We start from the raw sequence: 19,200 nt of genomic DNA on the forward strand, positions 1-19,200 counted from the left end.
ATGACCTATACTTGGCAGTTGGTAGATGTTGAGGCACACCATGGTAATGACCTATACTTGGCAGTTGGTAGATGTTGAGGCACACCATGGTAATGACCTATACTTGGCAGTTGGTAGATGGAGGCACACCATGGTAATGACCTATACTTGGCAGTTGGTAGATGTTGAGGCACACCATGATAATGTCCTATACTTGGCAGTTGGTAGATGTTGAGGCACACCATGGTAATGTCCTATACTTGGCAGATGTTGAGGCACACCAGGGTAATGACCTATACTTGGCAGTTGGTAGATGTTGAGGCACACCATGGTAATGTCCTATACTTGGCAGTTGGTAGATGTTGAGGCACACCATGGAAATGACCTATACTTGGCAGTTGGTAGATGTTGAGGCACACCAGGGTAATGACCTATACTTGGCAGTTGGTAGATGTTGAGGCACACCAGGGTAATGACCTATACTTGGCAGTTGGTAGATGTTGAGGCACACCATGGTAATGACCTATACTTGGCAGTTGGTAGATGTTGAGGCACACCATGGTAATGACCTATACTTGGCAGTTGGTAGATGTTGAGGCACACCATGGTAATGACCCTTTGTTGGTTCATGTCTAAACACCCAATGGACATGTAATAAACTATACATGGCTGCATCAGCAAATATATTGGTAATTTCTTTAAAGTGGGACAGTTTCTTGACTGGAAACAGAATCATTGCTGCCCTCTAGTGTCCGGATGCAGACCCTGTGTCCTGACATTTCAACAACAACAAATATTTCATTCAAAATCAGTGGACAAAGTTTATTCAAATAACTTTTTTCCCAAACATGTACACAGAATGTATTTTAAATTATATATATACACATACATATACATACATACATACATATGTACGTACATACACACACATACATACATACATACATACACAGATATACACTTCAGTGTATAGAATGATCTAAAAAGTTGAAGGGACACGGCAGCTGGGCGCTTGGTGTCTGGACGTCTGAGCCAAACATCTGCAAATGGGCAAAGTCACTGGTAGACTAACAGTGGAGCAGGTTGGAGCATCACACCAGTGCTTGGCCTTGTAGCGAAGCAGGTTGGGAGAGAAGAGGGGTTGTGTAGGAGCTACCAGGAGACTGATGGGCTGAGCTGAAGAGTTAACATGGAGAGCAGCAACAGGTAGAGAAAAGGTGCAGTAGTGCAAAACAGAACAAGGATCAGCTTTGTTGAAAAACAACATACATGTACAGCATGTGTCTAAACCATCGGACTAGTAGGAATGAACGGCACCGTGCAGAGTGAGACTGGAGTCAAATAACCAGGTTCATGTTCTCCTGAAGATGGAATCATAGCCACATTTTCTACTGTAAAAAAATACTTTAATAAAACTATGTACCAATACTGTAGCACATATTGCTCACACAACCCAACAAGAGACACTACAAACCGAACAGTAGGTCAACCAACAGTATGTTTTACAGTAGCAGAACAGTTTTACTGCTGTGACAGCGCGGATCATTCCAATTCTTTGATACAAACCAGCTCCATACAGTATCAAAACTGTACCATGGAGGCTGCTGATGGGAGGATGGCTCATAATAATGGCATCAATGTAATGGTATCAACCACGTGTTTGGTAACATTCCATTAACTACATTCCAGCCATTATGATACAGTATGATTAGGGTCAGAGCCAGTATTGAGCCATCCTCCCCACATACAGTATGGTTAAGGTTAGGTACAGTATGATTAGGGTCAGAGCCAGTATTGAGCCATCCTCCCCACATACAGTATGGTTAAGGTTAGGTACAGTATGATTAGGGTCAGAGCCAGTATTGAGCCATCCTCCCCACATACAGTATGGTTAAGGTTAGGTACAGTATGATTAGGGTCAGAGCCAGTAATAAGCCATCCTCCCCACATACAGTATGGTTAAGGTTAGGTACAGTATGATTAGGGTCAGAGCCAGTATTGAGCCATCCTCCCCACATACAGTATGGTTAAGGTTAGGTACAGTATGATTAACCAGTCTAATCACTACAAACCCAGCAGCTCCAAAATGGATGCTTCAACACCAAACTGGTAGGGGTGGTTGGTTATCAATAGCCACGATTTGGCTATTGGCCATGACCCTACCATGTTGTCTCTTCCTACCTTAAATACCATGTTGTCTCTTCCTGTCTTAAATACCATGACCCTACCATGTTGTCTCTTCCTGCCTTAAATACCATGTTGTCTCTTCCTGCCTTAAATACCATGTTGTCTCTTCCTGCCTTAAATACCATGTTGTCTCTTCCTGCCTTAAATACCATGTTGTCTCTTCCTGCCTTAAATACCATGTTGTCTCTTCCTGCCTTAAATACCATGTTGTCTCTTCCTGCCTTAAATACCATGTTGTCTCTTCCTGCCTTAAATACCATGTTGTCTCTTCCTGCCTTAAATACCATGTTGTCTCTTCCTGCCTTAAATACCATGTTGTCTCTTCCTACCTAAAATACCATGTTGTCTCTTCCTGCCTTAAATACCATGTTGTCTCTTCCTACCTAAAATGCCATGTTGTCTCTTCCTACCTAAAATACCATGTTGTCTCTTCCTACCTAAAATACCATGTTGTCTCTTCCTACCTAAAATACCATGTTGTCTCTTCCTACCTAAAATACCATGTTGTCTCTTCCTGCCTTAAATACCATGTTGTCTCTTCCTGCCTTAAATACCATGTTGTCTCTTCCTGCCTTAAATACCATGTTGTCTCTTCCTGCCTTAAATACCATGTTGTCTCTTCCTGCCTTAAATACCATGTTGTCTCTTCCTGCCTTAAATACCATGTTGTCTCTTCCTGCCTTAAATACCATGTTGTCTCTTCCTGCCTTAAATACCATGACCCTACCATGTTGTATCTTCCTACCTTAAATACCATGTTGTCTCTTCCTGCCTTAAATACCATGACCCTACCATGTTGTCTCTTCCTGCCTTAAATATACCATGACCCTACCATGTTGGACACTCTGAAAGAAACAGTAGGGATTATCGGAACTGGACACAATTCACTTCCCATTTCTTCCCCTTAACAATAACCCTTTGATTTCTGCAGAGCAGTAAGGTGACGGTCATATGGTGAAAGCTCCATCACTACAGAGATCAAAGAGTTTGGGCCAAGGGGAAGGGAGCTACTCAGGCATGGCTGGGCGAGAGATCCCATGGAGCACAGTATGGGCATGTTGTTGGCCAGGGTCAGGGGTCAGACTGAGCGACTTGGGCTTGGCCTCTACATCATCCCCATCTGCATCAGTGAGTTGGCGTACGCCATGGGCTTCACATTCGGATGAGGCTGTGGAGGGGAAAGAGAGAGACAGAGAGCACGACAGAGGTTCATGATAGTAAGGAGATGGGTTAGTATGGGCTGGCTCACAGTAAGGACATATCATATATAATGGATGTACTGACCACAGCAGTGAACTGGTGAAACTGTGGTTTGAGGTCTGATCCACTGAGATGGATGTACGCTCCTTTGTTACACATCTGATCACTGTGGCGGTGCATGGGAGGGAGAGAGAGAGGGGCGCATGGGAGGGAGAGAGAGAGAGGGGCGCATGGGAGGGAGAGAGAGAGAGGGGCGCATGGGAGGGAGAGGGAGAGAGGGGCGCATGGGAGGGAGGGAGGGAGAGGGGCGCATGGGAGGGAGAGGGAGAGGGGCGCATGGGAGGGAGAGGGAGAGGGGCGCATGGGAGGGAGAGGGAGAGGGGCGCATGGGAGGGAGAGAGAGAGAGGCGCATGGGAGGGAGGGAGAGAGAGGCGCATGGGAGGGAGGGGGATGGGAGGGAGAGAGGCGCATGGGAGGGAGGGAGAGAGAGAGGCGCATGGGAGGGAGGGAGGGGCGCATGGGAGGGAGAGAGAGAGGGGCGCATGGGAGGGAGGGAGAGAGAGAGGGGCGCATGGGAGGGAGGGAGAGAGAGAGGCGCATGGGAGGGAGGGAGAGAGAGAGGCGCATGGGAGGGAGGGAGAGAGAGAGGCGCATGGGAGGGAGGGAGAGAGGGCGTGCATGGGAGGGGAGAGAGAGGCGTGCATGGGAGGGAGGGAGAGAGATGGGAGGGAGAGAGAGAGGCGCATGGGAGGGAGGGAGAGAGAGAGGTGCATGGGAGGGAGGGAGAGAGAGAGGTGCATGGGAGGGAGAGAGAGAGGGGTGCATGGGAGGGAGAGAGAGAGGGGTGCATGGGAGGGAGGGAGAGAGAGGCGTGCATGGGAGGGAGAGAGGCGTGCATGGGAGGGAGAGAGAGGCGTGCATGGGAGGGAGAGAGAGGCATGGGAGGGAGAGAGAGAGGGGTGCATGGGAGGGAGGAGAGAGGCGTGCATGGGAGGGAGAGAGAGGCGTGCATGGGAGGGAGAGAGAGAGAGAGAGAGGCGGATGGGAGGGAGAGAGAGAGAGAGAGAGGGGGATGGGAGGGAGAGAGAGAGAGGAGGATGAGGAGATGGGAGGGGAGAGAGAGAGAGAGAGGCAGATGGGAGGGAGGAGAGAGGGATGGGAGGAGGGAGAGAGAGAGGTGCATGGGATGGGAGGGAGGGAGGAGAGGGGTGCATGGGAGGGAGAGAGAGAGGTGCATGGGAGGGATGGGAGGGAGAGAGAGGGTGCATGGGAGGGAGAGGAGAGGAGAGAGGTGCATGGGAGGGAGAGAGAGAGAGGGGTGCATGGGATGGGGGGAGAGAGAGGCGTGCATGGGAGGGAGAGAGAGGCGGATGGGAGGGAGAGAGAGAGAGAGAGGCGGATGGGAGGGAGAGAGAGAGAGGCGGATGGGAGGGAGAGAGAGAGAGAGAGAGGCGGATGGGAGGGAGAGAGAGAGAGAGAGAGGCGGATGGGAGGGGAGAGAGAGAGAGAGAGGCGGATGGGAGGGAGAGAGGCGGATGGGAGAGAGAGAGAGAGGCGGATGGGAGGGGGAGAGAGAGAGAGAGAGGCGGATGGGAGGGAGAGAGAGAGAGAGGCGGATGGGAGGGAGAGAGAGAGGCGCATGGGAGGGGAGAGAGAGAGAGGCGCATGGGAGGGAGGGATGGGAGGGAGAGAGAGGCGCAGAGAGAGGTGCATGGGGAGGGAGAGAGAGGGTGCATGGGAGGGAGAGAGAGAGGGGTGCATGGGAGGGAGGAGAGAGGCGTGCATGGGAGAGAGAGATGGGAGAGAGGCGGCATGGGAGGGGAGAGAGAGAGAGGCGGATGGGAGGAGAGAGAGAGGCGGATGGGAGGGGGAGGAGAGAGGCGGATGGGAGGGAGAGAGGCGGATGGATGGGAGGGAGAGAGGCGGATGGGAGGGAGAGGAGAGAGGCGGATGGGAGGAGAGAGAGGCGGATGGGAGGGAGAGAGAGGCGGATGGGAGGGGGAGAGAGAGGCGGATGGGAGGGAGAGAGAGGCGGATGGGAGGGAGAGAGGCGGATGGGAGGGAGAGAGGCGGATGGGAGAGGAGAGAGGCAGATGGGATGGGAGGGATGGGAGAGGCGGATGGGAGGGAGAGAGGCGGATGGGAGGGAGAGAGGCGGATGGGAGGGGAGAGAGGCGGATGGGAGGGAGGGAGGAGAGAGAGGCGGATGGGAGGGAGAGAGGCGGATGGGAGGGAGGGAGGGAGAGAGGCGGATGGGAGGGAGGGGGGAGAGAGGCGGATGGGAGAGAGAGAGGCGGATGGGAGGGAGAGAGGCGGATGGGAGGGAGAGAGGCGGATGGGAGGGAGAGAGGCGGATGGGAGAGGAGAGAGGCAGATGGGATGGGAGGGAGAGAGGCGGATGGGAGGGGGAGAGAGAGAGAGGCGGATGGGAGGGAGAGAGGCGGGTGGGAGGGGGAGAGAGGGCGGGTGGGAGGGGAGGGGGCATGGGAGGGAGGAGAGGCGGGTGGGAGGGAGAGAGGCGGGTGGGGAGGAGAGAGAGAGAGGCGGATGGGAGGGGGAGGGAGAGAGGCAGATGGGGGGGGAGGGGGAGAGAGGCGGGTGGGAGGGAGAGAGAGGCGGGTGGGAGGGAGAGAGGCGGGTGGGAGGGGGAGAGAGGCGGGTGGGAGGGGGAGGGAGAGAGGCGGGTGGGAGGGAGGGGAGAGAGAGGCGGGTGGGAGGGAGAGAGGCGGGTGGGAGGGAGAGAGGCGGGTGCATGGGAGGGAGAGAGGCGGATGGGAGAGAGGAGAGAGGCGGATGGGAGGGAGGGGTGCATGGGAGGGAGGGAGAGGCGGATGGGAGGGAGAGAGGCGGGTGGGAGGGAGAGAGGCGGGTGGGAGGAGAGAGAGGCGGGTGGGAGGAGGAGGCGGAGAGGCGGGTGGGAGGGAGAGAGGCGGATGGGGGTGGGATGGGGGAGAGAGGCGGGTGGGAGGGAGAGAGGCGGGAGGGGGGAGAGAGGCGGGTGGGAGGGAGAGAGGCGGGTGGGAGGGAGAGAGGCGGGTGGGAGGGAGAGAGGCGGGTGGGAGGCGGATGGGAGGGAGAGAGGCGGATGGGAGGGAGAGAGGCGGATGGGAGGGAGAGAGGCGGGTGGGAGGGAGAGAGGCGGATGGGAGGGAGAGAGGGGTGGGAGGCGGATGGGAGGGAGAGAGGCGGGTGGGAGGCGGATGGGAGGGAGAGAGGCGGGTGGGAGGGATGGGAGAGGCGGGTGGGAGGGAGAGAGGCGGGTGGGAGGGAGAGAGGCGGGTGGGAGGGAGAGAGGCGGGTGGGAGGGAGAGAGGCGGGTGGGAGGGAGAGAGGCGGGTGGGAGGGAGAGAGGCGGATGGGAGGGAGAGAGGCGGATGGGGGGGAGAGAGGGGATGGGAGAGAGGCGGGTGGGAGGGAGAGAGGATGGGTGGGAGGCGGATGGGAGGGAGGCGGGTGGGAGGGAGAGAGGCGGGTGGGAGGGAGAGAGGCGGATGGGAGGGAGAGAGGGGTGGGATGGGGAGAGAGGCGGGTGGGAGGGGGAGGGAGAGAGGGGTGGGAGGGAGAGAGGCGGGTGGGAGGGAGAGAGGCGGGTGGGAGGGAGAGAGGCGGGTGGGAGGGAGAGGCGGGTGGGAGGCGGGTGGGAGGGAGGAGGCGGGTGGGAGGAGAGAGGCGGGTGGGAGGGAGAGAGGCGGGTGGGAGGGAGAGAGGCGGGTGGGAGGGGGAGGGAGGGAGAGAGGCGGATGGGAGGGAGAGAGGCGGATGGGAGGGAGAGAGGCGGATGGGAGGGAGAGAGGCGGATGGGAGGGAGAGAGGCGGATGGGAGGGAGAGAGGCGGAAGGGAGGGAGAGAGGCGGAAGGGAGAGGAGGAAGAGAGGCGGAAGGGAGAGGAGGAAGAGAATACTGTTACTGTCATCTTAAACTAAGGCTTTAGAGGGGGGTGGCATTTGAAAGTCTTACAATATACGTTTTTATTTGAAATATAGCAATGCAGATTGAATCACTAAAATTGGAATGCATAGTGAGTCTGTTGCCATAGTTACCAGTAGTTGGGCGCTGAGAAGACTGTGATGCACTTCCCTGAGTGTGTGACCTCATAACCCTCTGCCTTGACCTCGTGACTGCGGACGATGTAATCCAGATTGTTCTGGTCAAGGAACCGCTCGGTGACATCCGGCCCAAACTGACAGCTCACACCTCGCTTAGACACACACCGGCCATTCTGAGACAGATGGAGGGGAGGAGAGAAAGTAGATAAATGTACTGCATGATGTCATCTATTTGAAGCAGATTATTGTTGATGACAGAGTGTATTTCAAGTGTGGTGCAAGGAAACACCAAACCTGTGGCTGTGGATCTGACCAGAGAAGATCACACATAGGACCTGAAGAAAACAACAAACAAACTTATTCCTTGGTCCTAAACAGGAAACTAAAGATATTGATTCATTGATTGATTTTACCAGAGTCGGGGGGCTGTCTGTTCCTGTCGATCTTCTTCAGATCATCCAACGTCACTCCGTCCTCACTGAAGAGCCCCCCGTGCATCACCTGGCACAGACAACACAACTATAGATAAGTCTTCAAATGTCCAGTTGTACCACTGGAAGCCTAACAGGGAACCTACCATGTCTAGTTGTACCACTGGAAGCCTAACAGGGAACCTACCATGTCCAGTTGTACCACTGGTAGCCTAACAGGGAACCCACCATGTCCAGTTGTACCACTGGAAGCCTAACAGGGAACCTACCATGTCCAGTTGTACCACTGGTAGCCTAACAGGGAACCCACCATGTCCAGTTGTACCACTGGAAGCCTAACAGGGAACCTACCATGTCCAGTTGTACCACTGGTAGCCTAACAGGGAACCTACCATGTCCAGTTGTACCACTGGTAGCCTAACAGGGAACCCACCATGTCCAGTTGTACCACTGGAAGCCTAACAGGGAACCTACCATGTCCAGTTGTACCACTGGAAGCCTAACAGGGAACCTACTATGACGGTTGTTGCACTGTGCCAGAGATTAGGTGTCGGAGGTTACCTATCAGAGTAGAATCTCAATTGCATACTCCTCACCTCCTTTTCAATAGAGGTTCTGAAGGACCATTGGCTTTCTCATTTAATGGGTTTTGAGAAGGAGGCGAGTAGAGAGGACGCGAGGAGTATGCAATTGAGATTCTTCCCAGGACTTTGCAGTTGATAAGGTATGTGAGAAAACAACTGCTTCAAAGGGGGTGTGACAGTCATTAAACCTTCTGTGAAGGACTCCTATCCTCGACGAGGGGACGAATCTGCCCTTCGCCTTCTAACAAATTGACACGCTTCTTGACTATTGGATTACTCTCTATTTCCGAGTCACGGAGGAAAGACGGACGGACCTTTGCCCAAATGAGAAAAGGCCCAGGACTTTGCCGTTGATGCATTGTGCCAAAGGTTAGGGGTCAGGAAAAGTTTTACTTGAACGGCCCTCCAACTGGTGATTACTAGTGAGAAACTGCTTTATCATCCAACAAGTTCACCACTTGCAGCTCTCCGATGTCATTTGTCAACAATAAAGACAGCAAGCATGGCAGCATCTTCAGCAGTTTATGGTAAGAACAAAATACAAATGGTTGTTACATTTATTGTATTAAGAGAAAGCAGCTTGAGATATACTTATGGTTAATGCTAAGTTGTAATTATTTAGTCTCTATGGCCTATTTATTGCCTTACCTCCCTACTCTTCTACATTTGTTGTAATTATTTAGTCTCTATGGCCTATTTATTGCCTTACCTCCCTACTCTTCTACATTTGTTGTAATTATTTAGTCTCTATGGCCTATTTATTGCCTTACCTCCCTACTCTTCTACATTTGCACACACTGTACATAGATTTTCTTATTGTGTTATTGACTGTATGTTTGTTTGTTTATGTGTAACTCTGTTTTTGTCACACTGCTTTGCTTTCCAGGCTGTATCACATCCGCCTGTGATTGGGAGTCCCATAGGGCGTGTTGTCCAGGTTAGGCAGGGGTAGGCTATCATTGTAAATAAGAATTTGTTCTGAACTGACTTGCCTAGTTAAATAAAGATTAAAGTACCCATAAAAACACGGAAATACCATGGCCCCTTTTTAAATGGTTGTCTTTTAAAAAGATGACGAAAGGAGACAGCTAAAAAGGACCGCTATCGTAAGCTTGGGAGGGACGAGAGGAATCATGATAAAATATATTTTGGAGCCAAATCTGTTTATTTGGGCAAGTAGCCTCACTGGCTGTGCGTTGTGTTGTAAATCATCAGGGGCCCGGCTGCAGAGCACACAACTCTGTTCTCCCCAGAACTGGATCATTATTAATTGATAGGCATTTTTACATAATCCTCCTCTCTTATTAGGTCTTGGAATCTGTATGTTGTAGGTAGGTTGTAGCCTACATTGTGTTTCACAACACCTGACTTCACAACAACATGTCAGCGCTTGGAAGTAGGAATAATGGCAGGCTGTACAAGTTCACCTCTGGCCTTCACTATGACCATGGAAGTCATCAGGGCATCGAGATGGGTGGTCGGCGGTGAGAGAACTAAGGAAGGGCTCAGTCTCCCACCTATCCGAGCATACATGGATGACATGACTACACTGACCACCACTGCAGCATGCACCAGGCGGCTACTTGCAAAACTGCAGGATAACATCAAGGGGGCCCGGATGAAAATCAAGCCAAGCAAATCTTGAAGCATCTCCATAGTCAAGGGACAGCTTAAAGATGTGAGGTTCTGCATTGGAGATGACCCGATACCAACGGTGTCTGAGCAACCCGTCAAGAGCCTGGGTAGATGGTACAACGAAAGCCTTCGGGATAAAGATCAAGTGCAGCAAGTAAGGCAGGACATCGCCGACGGTCTTGAGAACGTCAACAAGACCCTACTGCCTGGGAAGCTCAAGCTTTGGTGCCTACAGTTTGGACTTCTCCCCTGGGTAATGTGGCCACTCACCATCTATGAGGTCCCAAAAACAACAGTGGAGAAGATGGCGCGAACCATTACCTCATACGTGAAGAAATGGCTGGGTGTCCCACGATGCCTGAGTAACATCGGCCTCTATGACAAAGGGGTCCTTGAACTACCTCTTACAAGTCTAATGAAGGAGTATAAGTGCTCTAAAGTAAGACGTCAGATGACATTGAAGGACTCCAAAGACCAGACCATTAGCAAGGCTGCACCTCCCCTACAAACTGGACGGAAATGGACATCATTCAAGGCTGTGCAGCAAGCAACATCAGCCCTGAGACACCAAGACATTGTGGGGAATATCCAGCATGGAAGAGGCGGCTTTGGCCTGGCAGCAAGCAAACCAACGTTCCATAAGGTAACAACATCTGAACGCAGGAAGCTGGTGGTCGAGGAGGTTCGCAGACAGGAGGAGACGGCAAGAAGTGCAAAGGCTGTCTCTCTTGCTAAACAAGGGCAATGGACGCGGTGGGAAGGCCTGGAGAGGAGAAAGATCCACTAGAGTGAGCTTTGGCAAATGGAGGCAAGCAACATCAGCTTCATCATAAGAGCTGTTTATGATGTGCTTCCATCACCAAAAAACCTACATCAATGATATGGCGAGGACTCGACATGCCCCCTCTGCCCAGCTCCAGCGACTCTCAGGCATATAATGACAGGTTGCAAGACCAGCCTCTCACAAGGCCGCTACACCTGGAGGCACAATCAGGTCCTAAAGAGCCTGGCTGAGGCACTTGAGACCAAGAGGAGTGCAACCAATTCAATACCTCCAAAAACAAGCAATCCCGTCAAAACAACAACATTCATCCGGGAGGGACAGAATAGGCCCAAGCATCCTCCAAAGAAGCCAGAAACTGGACACCTAGCCATGGCCCGGGACTGGAAGATGCTTGTCGATATTGGCCAGCAACTCATTTTTCCACTTGAGATGGCTTCTACCAACCTTAGGCCAGACATGGTACTCTGGTCCCCTTCACGAAAGGCTGTGTACATCATAGAGCTCACAGTCCCGTGGGAAAACTCTGTTGAAGAGGCCCACAAGCGTAGGAAACTGCATTACACAGAGTTGGCAGCAGATGCAACTCAGTGTGGCTGGAATGCAAAAGTCTAACCAGTATGCGGTCAGCTGTAGGGCTGGCTCAGGGAAGAGGACGACCCTGCCTTGCATAGTCCCGTGGGACATCTTAATTGGGCATGATACACAAGCTAAGGCTTAATCACCCTTTAGCTGGCCACCTTTGATGAGGGTGTTTAGTGATTAAAGGCCGAAACACCCACTGATTTGAAGGCACACTACTGAAGATGTGTCCCAAAATTGACATCTTAACCCAGTCTAAGAAATAAACCTCCCATGCCACTCTGTCAACAAAACGGCAAATCTAATGTGAGTGCATTCCATCAATTGGCACAATGGACAGTTTTTAACATCTCGTCCCGTGTTCTATGATTCTGTTAATAATGGAAACAGGCCAACTATACACGTTCCTTAATAAGCTTTGCTCAGCTTTGTTCTTTGGACAAATCTTTCCAGATGTCTTCATAATGTTTGCTCAATTTCACTTCTTGTTGCCTGTAATATTTGTAATTCAAAATAAAGCTGTGGGAGAGACTTGCCAAAAGACTGACTTTCAGAATTGTTCCTATTTGAAAGCTGCAACTTTAGGACAATACCTTTAACTTGTCTTAATGCTTTTGATAGGCCATTTAAAATTAGCAAGATTTGGCTTCTGGCTGTTTGGTTATGCAGGCTATAGCAAAGGAATAAGCCAGGAATAAGGAATAAGCCACTTGACATGGCCCTGCTGTGGGCTGCCTGGCCAACTCATATTTACGACCTTCCCACTTGGTTATGAATGCAGCATCACCTACCAGGGCTTGTAGTTGATGCACTGGGCTAGAGATTAGGGGTCACAGGTCAGGGTTACCTACCAGGACTTTGCCATTGATGCACTGGGCTAGAGGCAGCCACTGGAAGACCTCACTGAAGAGAGTGAACATCTGAGCGGTGTACTTGGCCTTCACCTCCCCCTCAAAACCATACATCTGGTTCATGTTGTCAGTCTCATGGTTACCTAGTTACACAGAAACATATGGACATTAGTTAAAAATACAATTTACCCGTCTCTAAGCCATGCCCCAGAATCTTGTGCAAAATTAATAATGGCAATGCTCTGATGGATACCAACTGTGGTCGAGTCCGACACCTCAGTCAAGCTTACATTTCAAACCCTTGGAAGCCCAGGGGGGCAAAAACACAGATTTCATCCCAAAATAAATGGTTTAAAAATGGCTAAATAATTGAACAGTGCAGATATTTAGATACATAAAATACAGCCTGTTGAAGTTTTTTTTTAAATCCTAAATTATACTGTTGAATTGTTTTTTAGCTAGCTGGTCAGCTAGCTCTCATTGAAAACAATGCCAGTGCTAGTAGCTAGCTAGCCATAGTTAATATAACTCGTTTTTGTCCAAATGCATGTTAGCTAGCTAAATTGGCTTTATTAGGAATAGAACTTTCATCTGCTGTCGACGTGCAAAAACAATTTAAGAGAAGCTCCAAAATTAGTTCGGAGTTTGACTGCAGTGCATTGAACCGTCAGTGGCTAGCCACACTACAAACTTAATTCGACCAGGTTCCTGTGAAGCAATTGTAATGACAGTCCACCACAACATACCCAAGAGTCTCCGGATCGGCAAGGGGTAATCTGTGTTTCATTTCATTGTGTATTAAAAATACCATTTGAAATCATTGTGAGGTTTTTTCTCCAGTGGTTTGAAAGGGGAATTGGGCTTCCTGGGAAAATGTTGACCAAGGTTGCAACAGTAACCAAGGGGGGCGGGGCTTAGGGAAGGGTCAATTACACATGGGAATAGAAGACCAGACACTGACATAAGTTTTTATCAACATTAATGTAAGAGCAGGTAGGAGTCAGGGAGCAGCATACTGACCACTGAGGAGGTGGAAGGAATCAGGGAGCAGCATACTGACCACTGAGGAGGTGGAAGGAATCAGGGAGCAGCATACTGACCACTGAGGAGGTGGAAGGAATCAGGGAGGCGCACCCTTTAAATGGTTCAAACAGCCGACCAATCAGCCTGTTACAATTGCTTAGCAAACTTTTGGAAATAATTAAGTTTGATCAAAAAAAAAAGAAGTTATTTTACAGAAAACAAAATAACACTTTCAGCATGCTTATAGGGAAGGGCACTCTTCGTGCTCGGCAATGACAAATTATTGGCTGAAAGAAATTGGATTTGGGAGCTGGGATTGGGGAGCTGTTCTATTAGACTTCAATGCAGTTTTTGAGGTCATTGATCATAAGCTATTGCTGAATGTTTTTTTTAATGTGTTATGGATCGCAAGTTACCCATCTAATAGAACACTGAGGGGTTTCTTTAATGGAAGCCTCTCTCATGGAAATTATGTTGAGTGCGTTGTACCGCAGGGCAGCTGGTTAGGGCCATTATTGTTTTCTATTTTATTAACGACCTTCCACTGACCTTGAATAAAGCCTGTGTGTTTATGTATGCTGCCGACTCAAAGGTATACACGTTGGCTGCAACAGTCAAATAAACAACAGACACTTAACATAGAGCTCCAGTCTGTTTTAGAACGGGTACCTAGCAATAGGCTGGGGAGACATGTTTTTTTAATAATACATTGATGAAAATAGTCATGGCCTCTAAACACTCAAGCTGCATACTCCAGTATGGACCCTGCATACTGGACTAAACTACTGAAAAAGCTGCTTCCTGTGCTTGGCCCTCCTATGTTGAACATAATAAACTGTTCCTTATCCACCAGAGGCATTAATAAAGCCTCACTTGAAAAAGCCAAACTGTCCTCTATGAACACGAGCTTCAATGCCATACAACACTCCTTCCGTGGCCTCAAACTGCTCTTAAACGCTAGTAAAACCAAATGCATGCTTTTCAACCGCTCGCTTCCTGCACCCGCACGCCCGACTAGCATCACCACCCTGGATGGTTCCGACCTAGAATATGTGGACATCTATAAGTACTTAGGTGTCTGGCTAGACTGTAAACTCTCCTTCCAGACTCATATCAAACATCTCCAATCTAAAATCAAATCTAGAGTCTGCTTTCTATTCCGCAACCAAGCCTCCTTCACTCACGCAGCCAAACTTACCATAGTAAAACTGACTATCCTACAGATCCTCGACTTCGGCGATGTCATCTTCAAAATAGCTTCCAACACTCTACTCAGCAAACTGGATGCAGTTTATCACAGTGCCATCCGTTTTGTTACTAAAGCACCTTATACCACCCACCACTGCGACCTGTATGCTCTAGTCGGCTGGCCCTCACTACATATTCGTCGCCAGACCCACTGGCTCCAGGTCATCTACAAGTCCATGCTAGGTAAAGCTCCGCCTTATCTCAGTTCACTGGTCACGATGGCAACACCCACCCGTAGTACTGGTCATTTATGAACATTTGAACATCTTGGCCATGTTCTGTTATAATCTCCACCTGGCACAGCCAGAAGAGGACTGGCCACCCCACATAGCCTGGTTCCTCTCTAGGTTTCTTCCTAGGTTTTGGCCTTTCTAGGGAGTTTTTCCTAGCCACCGTGCTTCTACACCTGCATTGCTTGCTGTTTGGGGTTTTAGGCTGGGTTTCTGTACAGCACTTTGAGATATCAGCTGATGTACGAAGGGCTATATAAATACATTTGATTTGATGATTTGATTTGATCCCTAAAGCAAACACCTCATTTGGCCGCCTTTCGTTCCAGTTCTCTGCTGCCTGTGACTGGAACGAATTGCAAAAAAATAAAAATAAAAAAATGAAAGAAAAACAAAACAAAAAAAAAATCGCTAAAGTTGGAGACTTCTCCCTCACCAACTTCAAACATCTGCTATCTGAGCAGCTAACCGATCACTGCAGCTGTACATAGTCTATTGTTAAATAGCCCACCCATTTTTACATACCTCATCCCCATACTGTTTTTATTTATTTACTTTTCTGCTCTTTTGCACACCAATATCTCTACCTGTACATGACCATCTGATCATTTATCACTCCAGTGTTAATCTGCAAAATTGTAATTATTCGCCTACCTCATGCCTTTTGCACACAATGTATATAGACTCCACCTTTTTTTCTACTGTGTTATTGACTTGTTAATTGTTTACTCCATGTGTAACTCTGTGTTGTCTGTTCACACTGCTATGCTTTATCTTGGCCAGGTCGCAGTTGCAAACGAGAACTTGTTCTCAACTAGCCTACCTGGTTAAATAAATGTTAAATAAAAAAATAATTTGACATGCTCAAAAATACTGCAGAAATGCTAAATTGACTGGCCCGATGAACTCGGGATGGCCGGGCAGTGAAAGTGGTTCCTCCCCATCGCTCGATGGTGACATGAGAGAAGTGGGAGTCTCATTTAAGTTTTTGAAAAAATGTCCAAAATTACTAGGGGCGCCCCTATTGGATGGGCTCGGATGGGGGGTGCTCCCTACCCAACTGTGGACCCCTTGCACACCCCTAAAGGCATTTAAAACCATTATGAAAATGTTATCCTGGTAACCCGTTCCAATCACCAGGCGCACGGCTATCCATTTGCAATGGGCATTTACCATAACGAATTTGACATGCTCAAAAAAATTCAGGAATGCGAAATTGACTGTCCCGGTGAACTCGGGATGGCCGGGCAGTGATTCTGGTTCCTCTCAATCGCGCGTTTGGGTTGATTTCAGAATGTCACTTTGGTGATGGTACCTCACTGTTTAAACATATTGCAAATGGACAAAAGTCAGCCAGCAAGTCACCATCCATCAGTCAATTAGATATCATTCTGACACCAAACTGATAAACTGACACCACACCCACTTTTCCCACTTTTTAGTTTAGAAGCCAACTATCACAGGTTTCAGAGCAGGCCCAGAATTCACAGCGCCTTCTGTTCAAACTAGAGGTAGACCGATTTAAAATCGGAATGGCCGATTAATTCGGGCCAATTTCAAGTTTATAACAATCGAAAATCTGTATTTTTGGGCGACGATTTGCCGATTTTTTGTTTTTACACCTTTATTTAATCTTTATTTAACCAGGCAAGTAAGTTAAAAATACATTCTTATTTTCAATGACGGCCTGGGAACAGTGGGTTAACTGCCTCGTGCAGGTCTTCTTGTCAGCTCGGGGGATTCAATCTTGCAACCTTATAGTTAACTAGTCCAACGCAATAACGACCTGCCTCTCTCGTTGCACTCCACAAGGAGACTGCCTGTTATGCAAATGCAGTAAGCCAAGGTAAGTTGCTAGCTAGCATTAAACTTATCTTGTAAAAAACAATCAATCATAATCACTAGTTAACTACACATGGTTTATGATATTAACAGATATTATCTAGCGTGTACTGTGCTGCATATAATCTGACTGAGCATACAAGCATACAAGTATCTAAGTATCTGACTGAGCGGTGGTAGGCAGAAGCAGGCGCGTAAACATTCATTCAAACAGCACTTTCGTGCGTTTTACCTGCAGCTCTTCGTTGTGCGTCAAGCATTGCGCTGTTTATGACGTCAAACTTATCAACTCCCGAGATGAGGCTGGTGTGACCGAAGTGAAATGGCTGGCTAGTTAGCACGCGCTAATAACGTTTTAAAATTCACTCGCTCTGAGCCTTGGGGTGGTTGTTTCCCTGGCTCTGCATGGGTAACGCTGCTTCGATGTGGTGGCTGTTGTTGTGTTGCTGGTTCGAGCCCAGGGAGGAGCGAGGAGAGGGACGGAAGCTATACTGTTACACTGGCAATACTAAAGTGCCTATAAGAACTTCCAATAGTCAAAGGTTAATGAAATACAAATGGTATAGAGGGAAATAGTCCTATAATTCCTATCATAACTACGACCTAAAACTTCTTACCTGGGAATATTGAAGACTCATGTTAAAAGGAACCACCAGCTTTCATATGTTCTCATGTTCTGAGCAAGGAACTGAAATGTTAGCTTTCTTACATAGCACGCATTGCACAAACCAAATTGAACATGTTTCATCATCTACTTGATGCTAAATTGATTTTATTGATGTATTATATTAAAACCTCTTAGCGTCCCCAGAGTCGTCTGCGTCCCACCCAGCCATCTGGAAATGCAAATGCGCTACGCCAAATGTTAATAGCACTCGTTAAAACTCAAACGTTCATTAAAACACACATGCAGGGTACTGAATTAAAGCTACACTCGTTGTGAATCTAGCCAACAAGTCAGATTTTTAAAATGCTTTTCGGCGAAAGCATGAGAAGCTATTATCTGATAGCATGCAACCCCGAAATACCTGAAGGGGACCTAAACAAAATAATTAGCGTAGCCGGTGCTACACAAAACGCAGAAATAAAATATAAAACATTAATTACCTTTGACGAGCTTCTTTGTTGGCACTCCTATATGTCCCATAAACATCACTATTGGGTCTTTTTTCGATTAAATCGGTCCATATATACCCAAAATAGCCATCTCTGAAAACTGTGTGATCCAGAAAAAAACACTGTTTCAAAACACGTCATTTTTTAAATTAAAAAAGTTGCCTATAAACTTTCACAAAACACTTCGAAATACTTTTGTAATGCAACTTTAGGTATTAGTAAACGTTAATAATCTATCAAATTGATCACGGGGCGATGTGTATTCAATAGCTCCACGTCTTCAAATCAAGTTCGGAAATCTCTCTTCCAAAACATCCTGTCGGAGACCGGATGGAATGGGGTCTCTCTTCTTCGTTTGACCAAGGAACAACCCCCTAGGCAATTGCCAAGACTGGCGACATCGTGTGGAAGCTGTAGGACTTGTAATCTCGGCGCCATCTAATTTGCTGTGCCATAGACAATACATGCAAGTGGCGCATTGACATTTTTTCCACTTTTTGGTGATCAGTTTTCCTTGGGCTTTTCTACAAAACACACGTTCTGTTATAGTCACAGCCGTGATTTAACCAGTTTTAGAAACGTCATAGTGTTTTCTATCCACACATACTAATCATATGCATATACTATATTCCTGGCATGAGTAGCAGGACGCTGAAATGTTGCGCAATTTTTAACAGAATGTTCTAAAAAGTAAGCCCTAGGCTTAAGAGGATTCAGTATTGTTGTAATTGTCATTATTACAAATAAAATAAATGTATATTTATTTATTATTTTTAATTTAAAATCGTCCGATTAGTCGGTATTGAGTTTTTGGTCCTCCAATAATCAGTATCGCCGTTGAAAAATCATAATCGGTCGACCTCTAGTTCAAACCATAATAAAAACATAAAACACATAGTCACGTTCTAGCTGCGGGTCCAGTTCTGACATTATGTGTAGGTCTAGCTGAGGCGACCCCGAATCACAAGTTTCGGCTCGATAGGTCATTTGGAGCCCGAGTAGCGACCTTAATTGGTGTTGAAAATCCAAATTTTCCAGGCGTTGCTACAGGGTCCTTGAATGAGCTTTCAGACAGAAACGTTAGGGTCCGTCTATGGGCAAAGGCGGTTTCAATGCACCTAGTCTTGCGACTCTGGGACATTTCTAAATGTCGTACTTTTTGTGATGTCAAAATGAATTGAAGTTATTGCAAGTGAACGAGGCTGTTTCTCGGTCCGAGAACCTTCCCGAGCCACATAACTCACCATGCACTATAGACCTGAACTCTAGAAGAGGCTTCTAAAGTTTCAGAGCTGTAGGTCTGACGGTTCTTTAATAGTTCGAACAAAGGTAACTATTGCAGGCTCTAAGCCTGGTAACATAAGGTGAATGCACCAATTTGTAAGTCGCTCTGGATAAGAGCGTCTGCTAAATGACTTAAATGTAAATGTAAATGTAAATGTAACAGTGTCTCTAAGCCTCACA

General features: G+C 48.3%; 1 protein-coding gene across 2 annotated transcripts in view; it reads right to left on the minus strand.

Annotated features, from left to right (window-relative positions):
- Positions 1-775: 775 nt before the first annotated feature.
- The window catches only part of LOC124015776 (serine/threonine-protein phosphatase 5-like), a 42,860-nt gene continuing 24,435 nt past the window's right edge, over positions 776-19,200 (minus strand). Inside the window, exons 8-14 of one of the 2 annotated variants that reach the window (XR_006835217.1) lie at positions 12,278-12,420; positions 7,827-7,914; positions 7,708-7,748; positions 7,408-7,586; positions 3,451-3,532; positions 2,912-3,334; positions 776-2,873 (exon numbers count right to left, since the gene is read on the minus strand). Coding sequence is in view for 1 of the 2 variants with exons in the window: in XM_046331247.1 (XP_046187203.1) it covers positions 3,272-3,334; positions 3,451-3,532; positions 7,408-7,586; positions 7,708-7,748; positions 7,827-7,914; positions 12,278-12,420 (596 nt within the window). In the remaining variant the exon portion in view is untranslated. Of the gene's footprint in view, positions 3,335-3,450; positions 3,533-7,407; positions 7,587-7,707; positions 7,749-7,826; positions 7,915-12,277; positions 12,421-19,200 lie in introns of both variants that reach the window. The other variant, XM_046331247.1, reaches the window with a different exon arrangement.

This window comes from Oncorhynchus gorbuscha, linkage group LG02, assembly GCF_021184085.1.
Source record: "Oncorhynchus gorbuscha isolate QuinsamMale2020 ecotype Even-year linkage group LG02, OgorEven_v1.0, whole genome shotgun sequence".
Lineage (NCBI taxonomy): Eukaryota > Metazoa > Chordata > Actinopteri > Salmoniformes > Salmonidae > Oncorhynchus > Oncorhynchus gorbuscha.